At 41.7% G+C, this 11,787-nt stretch overlaps 1 protein-coding gene across 1 annotated transcript in view; it reads left to right on the forward strand.

Moving 5' to 3' along the window:
- Positions 1 to 11,324, forward strand: part of WDCP (WD repeat and coiled coil containing) — a 60,495-nt gene extending 49,171 nt beyond the window's left edge. The window contains exon 3 of the mRNA XM_053709633.1: positions 9,801 to 11,324. Coding sequence (XP_053565608.1) covers positions 9,801 to 9,976 — 176 coding nt within the window. The 3' untranslated portion in view covers positions 9,977 to 11,324. The remainder of the gene's footprint in view (positions 1 to 9,800) is intronic.
- The last annotated feature ends 463 nt before the right edge of the window (positions 11,325 to 11,787 follow it).

The following is an 11,787-nucleotide window of genomic DNA, read 5'->3' on the forward strand; positions in this document are numbered from 1 at the left end:
GAGGGTGAGGGTCAGTTTGTGTTTTATATTGAGGTGATGAGTTTCACTATTTATTTTTTATTGACAGGCTGAGGTTCACTATATTTGATATATATTGATTGGCTGTGGTTCAGTTTTAGTTTTATAGTAAGATTATGAGGCTCAAAGTGTTTTTGTTATAGTGACAGGTTGAGGATCAATTTGTGTATTTTACTTAGTGTCTGATGGTGACTGTTGATTTGTTATAATGATTGGATGCTGGTGTGTGTGTTTTGCTATAGTGATAGTCTGACGTCCAGTGTGTGTTTTATATTAAGAGAACGATTTTCATACTTTTGTTATATAGTTATTCACAGGAGATCAGTGTGTCTTTCTTATAGTGACATGCTGGGTGTCATTTTTTTATATTTATAATTTGAGGGTCAGTGTGTTTATCTTAAATTGAATGCCTGAGGGTCAGTGTGTGTTTGTTATAGTCAGGGTATGAGGTTTATTCTGTGTGTGTTTTAGAGTGAGAGGCTGAGGGTCATTTTGTGTGTGTTATAGTGAGGGTCTGGCTCAGTGTGTGTGTTGATGTTACTGATGGTCATTGTGTTTTTTATATTGACTGGTCGGGTATCTTTTTCTTTCTAATGACACGATGAGTCCACGGATCATCAATTACTGTTGGGAATATCACTCCTGCCCAGCAGGAGGCGGCAAAGAGCACCACAGTAAAGCTGTTAAATATCACCTCCCTTCCCTCCCACCCCAGTCATTCTCTTTGCCTACGTTGGAGCAAGGAAGTGGTAAAGTTAGGTGTTAGAATAGGCCGGTGAGATAGCTCAGTTGGTAAATGCCCTGACTACAAAAAAGCCTATTTAAAAGATCCAAGGTCACAGGTCCAAATCCCGGCAGGGCAGACTCAGCCCTTCATCTTTCCGATAAGGGACATTCCCTCCCTCAGGATAAGAGAAATAAACAAAAAGGATGTCAGAGTAATTTTAGTTCCTTTCGAAATTTCTAGGAAAATCCTTCCACTCCCTCTTCCAAGCGTGAGCTGTCCAAGCCTTCCTGGAGACCCAATCAGTCTTGGAATAGGGGAAAGCAATCCAAGAAGCCTGCTGCTGAATCAAAGACAGCATGAAGTCATGCCTCCGATCCGGGACCGGATCTTGTGGGGGGCAGGCTTCCTTCTTCGTTCATGATTGGGTTCTAGATGTTAAAGATCTCTGGGTGGTGGACGTTGTGTCCCAGGGATACAAATTGGAGTTCAAGACTTTTCCTCCCAGGGACAGGTTTCTGCTTTCAAGATTATCTGCAAACCAGACAAAAGGAGAGGCGTTCTTACACTGTGTGCGAAACCTCTCCGACCTGAGAGTGATAGTTCCTGTTCCAATGCAGGAACGAGGTCTAGGAGTCTATTCCAATCTGTTCGTGGTTCCCAAGAAGGAGGGAACCTTCAGACCAATTTAGATCTCATGAGTCTAATCAAGTTTCTCAGAGTGCTATCCTTCAAGATGGAAACTATTCGTTCCATTCTTTCTTGGGTCAGTTAATATGACCATGGTGGATTTAAAGGACGCTTACTTGCATGTTCCCATCCACAAGGACCATCACAAATTTCTAAGGTTTGACTTTCTATACAAACTCTTCCAATTCGTGGCTCTTCCATTCAGCCTTGCCACAGCTCCCAGAATTTTCTCAACTCTTGGATGGAAGGTGAATTTGGAAAAGAATTCCCTAGTTCCAACTACAATGTATTTTTCTTGGGATCCTTAATAGACTCATCAATTAAAAAAATTTCTGACAGAAGTCAGGAAATCAAGGATTTTAATTTTGGCTAGCACTTCAGTCCTCCCCTTGACCGTCAGTGGCTCAGTGCATGGAAGAAATTGGACTGATGGTAGCGACGATGGACATCATCCCGTTCGGTCGTTTCCGCCTCAGACCTCGGCAGTTAAGCATGCTCAGGCAGTGTAACGGAGATTATGCGGATCTGTCTCCGTTATTACAGCTGGAGCTGGAGACAAGGGCTTCTCTACTTTGGTGGTTGTCTCTGGATCATCTCTCCCAGGGAACCTGCTTTCACAGACCCTCTTGGGTGATTGTGACAACAGATGCCAGTCTTCTGGGATGGGGAGCAGTGGTGCTCCCTAAAGACTCGGGGAACATGGAAGTTCCAGTAGGACAATATATCATCAGTGGCTTACATTAATCAGCATAGCCAAGATCATTCAGTGGGCGGAGACCCATAATTGCTGTCTGTCGGTGATACACATTCCAGGAGTGGATTTCCAGCTTGATTCTCAGATGGAGTCAGCCGGAATTGGACCTCATGGCATCTCGGCAGAAAGTCAAGGGACCCTCAGGCTATACTGATAGACTGTTTTATGTGCTATATGTGCTTGGAGACGTGAGGGGGTAGTAGAGTCTCTTAAAGGAATACACACAAATGTTGGCCTTATAAATTTTTTACTTTATATTTTGTCAGTTACACTCTTTTATAGTTATACTTGCGTTACCTAAGCGCGCTCCTTCTAAATTCTTTAGCGTACACCCTGTATTCCTATATTATTTTTATGTGCTTCACAGCATGCACCGGCTTGTCTATACAGTGAAATTTCCTCTACCACTCTACATTAATTTAATACTATATCAGGGGTATGCTACTTTCTTTGGCACCAGGGTAGTTAAATATTTTTCCTGATGCGCTAAAGCCCGCCATTCTCGGATAGTGCTTCTATTGTAAACTGACTGCGCTTTTTTTTCGCACTATTCGCTGTGTTGTACAGGAAGATGTAAGATTGCCTAACATTTCCAAGAGCTAGGTCATTTTTTATTGAAAAATGATTATAATCTGTGTGTATTTTTTAAAAAGGGGCTTTATTTCAGCATATGTTTTATTGCTGTCCCATATAATCTCGGACTTTGCTGTTTAAAGTCCTTAACTATTTATATTTCTTGAGTCTCCTTATTACATTATGCTATTCTGTACTGTACTGTCTTATATTTTTAAATGGAGCATACTAGAACTGTACCCATTATTCTAAATGTAGAACCTTTAGAATGTAGATCCTCTGAGTCCCTATTTTAAAGGTATTTGGTGCAAGCTTGTTGCTAATACACCACAAGCTGAGCTATGTTCTTTATGTATGGATCACCTGCTGCTTTTCAAACAAGAGCCCTCCAGTGGCTTAGAGGGAAAAGCTACAAGATCAAAAAACAAGAGACTCAGGTTAAATCCTGGGCATGGGTATGATAGTGTCCCCCTCTTAGGACGTACTCTGGGTGGCCTTTGCCTGTAATAAGATCTCAGGGTATTTCTGTGGCTCCTTACCTGGACAATATCTTGGTTCATGCTCCATTTTTACTTTTAGCAGTATCTCATATTAACAGGTTTTTCTCTTGCAAGGTATATCCAGTCCACGGATTCATCCTTTACTTGTGGGATATTCTCATTCCCTACAGGAAGTGGCAAAGAGAGCACACAGCAGAGCTGTCCATATAGCTCCCCCTCTAGCTCCACCCCCCAGTCATTCTCTTTGCCGGCTCTAAGCACTAGGGTCTCTCTACGGGAGGGTAAAGTGAATGTGGTGTTAGAATTGTAGTTTTTATTATCTTCAATCAAAAGTTTGTTATTTTAAATGGTACCGGTCTGTACTATTTACTCTCTAGCAGAAAAGTGATGAAGATTTCTGCTGAGAGGAAAATGATTTAAGCATGTTGTAACTAAAATCCACTGCTGTTCCCACACAGGACTGAGGAGTACCAGAAAACTTCAGTTGGGGGGAACGGTTTGCAGGGTAATCTGCAATGAGGTATGTTCAGTCATTTATTTCTAGACAGACTGAGATAATGCTAGAAGAGACTGACAATATCCCCATGAGGGGGAGGATAAGCTATGTTCACAGACTTAGTAAGGAATTGAATGCTTACATAACAGGGCTAATTATGCTGGTTGACACTGATTCAGGGCAATCGATTGTTTATTTAAGAAAAATATCGTTTGTATACACTTTGAAAGTCCTTTTGGGGTTCTTTCTGGGGTTATTACCCACATGGCTGTTTTTTATTCACTTAAGAGTGATTTACTAGGCCTCACAGCTCCGGAGTGGGAGGGGCCTAATTTCGCGCCTCAGATGCGCAGTTAGAATTGCAGAGAAGTTCATGCTGCTTCACATGGAGGATCCTGCTGCTGTTTGAGGGCCTTATAGAAGCTATATTCCCCAAGATCTGATCCCTAAGGGCAGGTAGGGCCACAGCAAGGCTGTGGCAAGGTGCTGTACTATTTTTAACCACGTGTTGGCTTTAGGCTGCTCCGGTTTTGGGCATTAAGGGGTTAATCGTTTTGAAACTTGTGGTGCAATCCTATTAAGGCTTTAGGTACATACTGTGAAAATTTCAGGAGAATTGCTGCATTTTTCACTGTTTTGTAAAATTGTGTGCTCTTTTTATCTCTTAAAGGCACAGTAACGTTTTTTCAAATTGTGTTTTTTATTTGATTAAAGTGCTTTCCAAGCCTGCTTGTGTATATTACTAGTCTATTAAACATGTATGACACTAAGGAAAATCCTTGTTCAATGTGTTTAGAAGCCATGGTGGAACCCCCTATCAGAATGTGTCCCACTTGTACTGATATGTCTATACACTTTAAAGATCATATTGTTGCACTTAAGAATGTGGCCCAAGATGATTCTCAGACTGAGGGTAACGAGGGTAGCCCGTCTGCCTCCCCCCAAGTGTCACAACCAGTTACGCCCGCGCAAGCGATGCCTAGTACCTCTAGTGCGTCTAACCCTTTTACATTACAAGACTTAGCGGCAGTCATGGATAATTCTCTTACAGCCTTCTTATCTAAACTGCCCGTGTTACCCGCAAAGCGTTATAGCTCAGTTTTAAGAACAGATTATGAGCATTCTGACGCTTTGGCAGCCGTATCCGATATACCCTCACAACGCTCGGAAGCGAGGGATTTGATGTCTGAGGGGGAAGTCTCTGATTCAGGAAGGGTTCCTCCTCAGACAGATTCGGATACATTGGCTTTTAAATTTAAACTAGAACACCTCCGCGTTTTGCTTAGGGAGGTATTAGCTACTCTGGATGACTGCGACCCTTTGGTGATCCCAGAGAAATTGTGTAAAATGGACAAGTACCTAGAGGTCCCTGTTTACACGGATACGTTTCCGGTCCCTAAGAGGATTGCGGATATCGTTACTAGGGAGTGGGATAGACCAGGTGTTCCCTTTGCTCCCCCTCCTGTTTTTAAGAAAATGTTCCCCATACCTGACCCTGTGAGGGACTCGTGGCAGATGGTCCCTAAGGTGGAGGGGGCTGTTTCTACACTTGCTAAACGCACAACCATACCAGTTGAAGACAGTTGTGCTTTTAAAGACCCTATGGATAAGAAGTTAGAGGGTTTACTTAAGAAAATTTTTGTTCAACAAGGTTTTCTTCTCCAACCTATTGCCTGCATTATTCCTGTAACTACTGCAGCTGCTTTCTGGTTTGAGGCGCTGGAAGACTCGCTCCAGACGGATACCTCATATGAGGAAATTATGGATAGAATTAAGGCTCTTAAGCTAGCTAATTCTTTTATCACTGACGCCGCTTTCCAAATAACTAAGTTAGCGGCGAAAAATTCAGGTTTCGCCACTTTGGCGCGCAGGGCGCTATGGCTAAAGTCCTGGTCGGCCGATGTGTCGTCTAAATCCAAGCTTTTGAACATTCCTTTCAAAGGAAAGACCCTCTTCGGGCCTGAATTGAAAGAGATTATTTCAGATATCACTGGGGGAAAAGGGCATGCTCTCCCTCAGGACAAGCCCTTTAAGACGAAGAACAAAGCTAATTTTCGTTCCTTTCGCAATTTCTGGAACGGCCCCGCTTCATCCTCTCCAGCTGCAGAGCAAGAGGGTAACGCTTCACAGCCCAAGGCAACCTGGAAACCTTACCAGGGCTGGAATAAGGGTAAACAGGCCAAAAAGCCTGCAGCTGCCACCAAGACAGCATGAAGGGGTAGCGCCCGATCCGGGACCGGATCTAGTAGGGGGCAGACTCTCTCTCTTCGCTCAGGCCTGGGCAAGAGATGTACATGATCCTTGGGCATTAGAGATTGTAGCCCAGGGATACCTTCTAGAATTCAAGGACTCTCCTCCAAGGGGAAGGTTCCGCATTTCTCGTCTGTCTACAGATCAGACAAAGAAAGAGGCGTTTTTACGTTGTGTAGAAGATCTACATACAATGGGAGTGATCCACCTAGTTCCAATTGCAGAACAAGGACCTGGGGTTTTACTCAAACCTGTTTGTGGTTCCCAAAAAAGAAGGAACTTTCAGACCAATCCTGGTTCTCAAAATTCTAAACAAATTCCTCAGAGTCCCATCATCCAAGATGGAGACCATTCGGACAATCTTACCAATGATCCAGGAGGGTCAATATATGACTACCGTGGATCTAAAGGATGCGTATCTGCACATTCCTATCCACAAAGATCATCACGAGTTTCTCAGGTTCGCCTTTCTGGACAAGCATTATCAGTTTGTGGCTCTTCCTTTCGGGTTGGCCACTGCTCCCAGAATTTTCACAATCTGTAGCTCAGTGCATGGAGACATTCGGACTAATGGTAGCGGCAATGGACATAGTCCCTTTTGCTCGGGTACACCTCAGACCACTGCAACTATGCATGCTCAAACAGTGGAATGGGGATTATGCAGATTTGTCTCCTCAAATTCAGTTGGACAAGGAGACCAGAGATTCTCTTCTCTGGTGGTTGTCTCAGGATCACCTGTCTCAGGGAATATGTCTCCGCAGATCAGAGTGGATCATTGTAACGACCGACGCCAGTCTGTTAGGCTGGGAGGCAGTCTGGGACTCCCTGAAAGCTCAGGGCTTATGGTCTCGGGAAGAAACTCTTCTCCCGATAAACATTCTGGAACTGAGGGCGATATTCAACGCTCTTCAGGCATGGCCTCAACTAGCTGCGGCCAAATTCATCAGATTTCAGTCGGACAACATCACGACTGTAGCTTACGTCAATCATCAGGGGGGAACAAAGAGTTCTCTAGCGATGACGGAAGTAACCAAAATAATCAGGTGGGCGGAGGATCACTCCTGCCATCTCTCAGCAATTCACATCCCAGGAGTAGACAACTGGGAGGCGGATTTCTAAGTCGTCAGACTTTTCACCCGGGGGAGTGGGAACTGCACCCGGAGGTATTTGCCCAGCTGACTCAGCTATGGGGCACTCCAGAGTTGGATCCCAAGGCGGTATTGATAGATGCTCTAGCAGTGCCTTGGTCCTTCAATCTGGCTTATGTTTTTCCACCATTTCCTCTCCTCCCGCGTCTGGTTGCCAGAATCAAGCAGGAGAAGGCTTCTGTGATTCTGATAGCGCCTGCGTGGCCACGCAGGACTTGGTATGCAGACCTAGTGGACTTGTCATCTGCCCCACCATGGGGCAGGATCTTCTGATACAGGGTCCGTTCAAGCATCCAAATTTAGTTTCTCTATGTCTGACTGCTTGGAGATTGAACGCTTAATTTTATCAAAGCGTGGGTTCTCTGAGTCAGTTATAGATACTCTGATTCAGGCTAGAAAGCCTGTCACCAGGAAAATCTACCATAAGATATGGCGGAAATATCTTTGTTGGTGTGAATCCGAGGGTTACTCATGGAGTAAGATTAGGATTCCCAGGATATTGTCCTTTCTCCAAGAAGGATTGGAGAAAGGATTGTCAGCTAGTTCCTTAAAAGGACAAATATCTGCCTTGTCTATCCTGTTACACAAGCGTCTGGCAGAGGTAACAGACGTTCAAGCGTTTGCTCAGGCTTTAGTCAGAATCAAGCCTGTCTATAAACCTGTGGCTCCGCCATGGAGTTTGAATCTAGTTCTTTCGGTTCTCCAAGGGGTTCCGTTTGAACCTTTACATTCCATAGACATTAAGTTGTTATCTTGGAAAGTTTTGTTTTGTTAGCTATCTCTTCTGCTCGAAGAGTTTCAGAATTATCTGCCTTACAGTGTGATTCACCTAACCTGGTGTTCCACGCAGATAAGGTAGTTTTTGCGTACCAAGCCTGATTTTCTTCCTAAAGTTGTTTCTAACAAGAATATTAACTAGGAAATAGTTGTTCCTTCTCTGTGTTCTAATCCATCTTCGAAGAAGGAACGTCTATTACACAATCTTGATGTAGTTCGTGCTTTAAAGTTCTATTTACAAGCAACTAAGGATTTCAGACAAACATCTTCCTTGTTTGTTATCTATTCTGGTAAGAGGAGAGGTCAGGAAGCGACTGCTACCTCTCTTTCCTTTTGGCTGAAAAGCATCATCCGTTTGGCCTATGAGACTGCTGGCCAGCAGCCTCCTGAAAGGATTACTGCTCATTCTACCAGAGCAGTGGCTTCCACATGGGCTTTCAAAAATGAGGCTTCTGTTGAACAGATTTGTAAGGCAGCGATTTGGTCTTCACTGCATACTTTTGCCAAATTTTACAAATTCGATACTTTTGCTTCTTCGGAGGCTATTTTTGGGAGAAGGGTTTTGCAAGCAGTGGTGCCTTCCGTTTAAGCTACCTGTCTTGTTCCCTCCCTTCATCCGTGTCCTAAAGCTTTGGTATTGGTATCCCACAAGTAAAGGATGAATCCGTGGACTGGTTACACCTTGCAAGAGAAAACAGAATGTATGCTTACCTGATAAATTACTTTCTCTTGCGGTGTATCCAGTCCACGGCCCGCCCTGGCATTTAGGTCAGGTAAAACATTTTTGTTTAAAACTACAGTCACCACTCCACCCTATGGTTTCTCCTTTTTCTTCCTAACCTTTGGTAGAATGACTGGGGGGTGGAGCTAGAGGGGGAGCTATATGGACAGCTCTGCTGTGTGCTCTCTTTGCCACTTCCTGTAGGGAATGAGAATATCCCACAAGTAAAGGATGAATCCGTGGACTGGATACACCGCAAGAGAAAGTAATTTATCAGGTAAGCATAAATTCTGGGGTTTTTTCTTCTCAATCATGGTTGGAGAATCAACATTTAAAAGAGTTCCTTATCTCCTCAAACCAGAGTCACTTTTCTGGAAGTCATTATAGACTCAACATCAATGAGACTTTCCTTGACAGATCAAAGGAAATCAAAGTTACACTCAGCATGTCTGAAACTTCTTTTCATATTTTTTTTGTCTTGTCCAAATTAATTGTGCACTTCATTGCTTGGGTATTAGTTCCCAGGAGTAATGGATTGTGGACTCTCACCACCTTATGAAAGAAAACTAAATTTATGCTCACCTGATAAATGTATTTATTTCATGGTGGCGAGAGTCCACGAGCCCCACCCAAATACATTAAAATAAATATTATGGCAACAGTTCTATTTTGCACCTCTGTATTCCCTGCTTTGTCCTTTTCCTTTTTTTTTCTGCTACTTCCCTTTATTTTGCTATACGTTAGATTGGCATTCCAGTGAGGTGGGAGGGATGAAGTGCTCTTGGAAGTTTTGAGAATCTTGGCCTCCTTCTAGTGGCCAGGAGTTTAATCCCAGGAGTAATGGCTCGTGGACTCTCACTACCATGAAAGAAGTTAATTTATCAGGTAAGCAGAAATGTTGTTTCTTGTCTTGCTCTTCCCATTAGAATATTCAAAAATAGCTTTGGAGCTTTATATTTTGTCTTTACCCTTCTATAATATATTCTTTAATCCTTTGGAAATATCCATCAATTGGTTCCTTATGTTTTTGACTAAATTACACTCGTGTTTATATATTTTGAAATGTGTGTTTATTGTATATATTACTCATTAACTGTGCATAATACTTGAGTGATTTATTTTCTAAATACATTTTATTCTCCTTTTCAGGTCCCTCTTCTTGGATGATTCTTACTGCTGACAGTGAAGGCTTTATCCCGCTAACATTTTCAGCTCATCAGGAAATAAACATCAGAGATGCAAAGCTCTCACCCAATCAGTCCCCTGCAAGCACAGATTACTTCTCTCCTGCAGATTCCACAGAGCTTCCTAGCAGTGTCACATAAGCACAGAATACACTCTTGTTGTTATATATGATCATTGACTATTTTAAACACTTAAAAGTTTTGGTCAAGCAACAAATACCAAAGCTGCCGGCAGCGAGAGGATATTCCACAGTTTTTAAGATTTAATTCTGAAACTAAAACGTGAAATAGCTTCTAAATCCTGGTCAATAAATTCAGGCAATAAGAAGTATAACACCCACTGGTTACATTTTTCTACACATTTTAAAGGAACCAGGAAATATATTTTTTTTCTAATGCTGTGGTGATTATTGTAGAAATCAAGACTATCAGGATCACAAATTACTGTAAGATTTTGCAAAAAGTGCAAAAAAAATGATTAAACTTTAAAACTGTTAAAGGGATACTAAGCCCAAATTTTTTCTTTCACGATTTAGCAAGAAATGTAAGCTTAGGAGACGGGCAATCTTTGGTTCAGCACCTGGGTAGCGCTTGCTGATTGGTGGCTAAACGTAGCCACCAATCAGCAAGCACTAACCAGGGTGTTTCACCAAAATTGGGCCAGTTCCTAATCTTAAATTCCTGCTTTTTCAAATAAAGATGGCAAAAGAACAATGAAAATTGATAATAGAAGTAAATTAGAAAGTTGCTTAAAATTGTATGCTCTATCTGAATCATGAAATAAAAAATTGGGTTTAGTATCACTTTAATTTCTAGAGTATATTGGTAGCTTTTCCTGTAATAAAGCATCAAAATGCATGGAGCAAGTGTACATTAAAAATAACAATATTGTATTGTGGAATTTTAGATATCAGAACATTTTTGCATTTTCACATGTAAAATTTATCAACTGCAGTTAATGTAAACATGCATGTGAGGTGCTTGGCTTTTGCAGTATCTACCTTGCAAATTGCTGCTAATTCTGTGAATGTATCCAATTTCAATTACAAGTGCTTATTTAAGAAGCTGGTACATACATCATACTAACCTGATAGCTGATAGCATCCTAACAGAAGATGTAAGTACTGGATATATTGTAGTGAGATGAATGTTTAGCTTTATTACTCCATATTTACCTCCATATTTATTTCTCATTTTTATATTCTACTTTTTTTATTCCTCTCCCCTCTAAATTTATGTTATGAACTTTGTTCTCCAGCAGTAGTTTAATGTTGTTCCCAACAAGACCAAGTATGTACGAGAGGCAATCAGCACTTTACTAGCTAATTACAACTTTGAGGTAAAACATCTCATGTTTTTTATTGTTAGATTGAATCTGTTACAGCACTTCTATGAATTTGTGCTTCCATTTAAATATATTGTAGTAAAATAAACCGTTTGGTGCCATTTCTTTTAAACTTTCAGGTTAATAAAATGTCATCTCTTAACAGATATGCTTAATTGAAGGTTTATTGCGTGTATGCAAGGTAATATTTAAATGTAATATTTAGGGCTAGATTACAAATGTAGCACTAAATTATTGCGTGCCCTCAAACGGGCAAATTTGCTCATTTGCAGATGCACGATAATTAACCAGCCATTACAAATTAGCTTGCAGTAGGCTGTTTTTGGGGTCTAAAGTTGGTGGAAGTGGGGTATTAGAAAAAAAACATTGAGGTCTATGGGAACTGTGTTCCCAGTAAATATGTATATGCTTATATACATATATATTTATGTGTTAATATGTGTGTGTGTATATATTTACTAACTGCTGCAATCGCTGCGCTACTTACCCCCTTCGCTGTGCTTAGGTTCTGATGCCGTCTTCCATTGGAGCCTATTGAATTGCTGTTAACTTGTAATACTAGCGCACATTAGCGTGTGCTGGTATTACACAGTGGAGCGCAAATATT

The sequence above is a fragment of the Bombina bombina genome, chromosome 4 (genome assembly GCF_027579735.1).
Source record: "Bombina bombina isolate aBomBom1 chromosome 4, aBomBom1.pri, whole genome shotgun sequence".
NCBI lineage: Eukaryota > Metazoa > Chordata > Amphibia > Anura > Bombinatoridae > Bombina > Bombina bombina.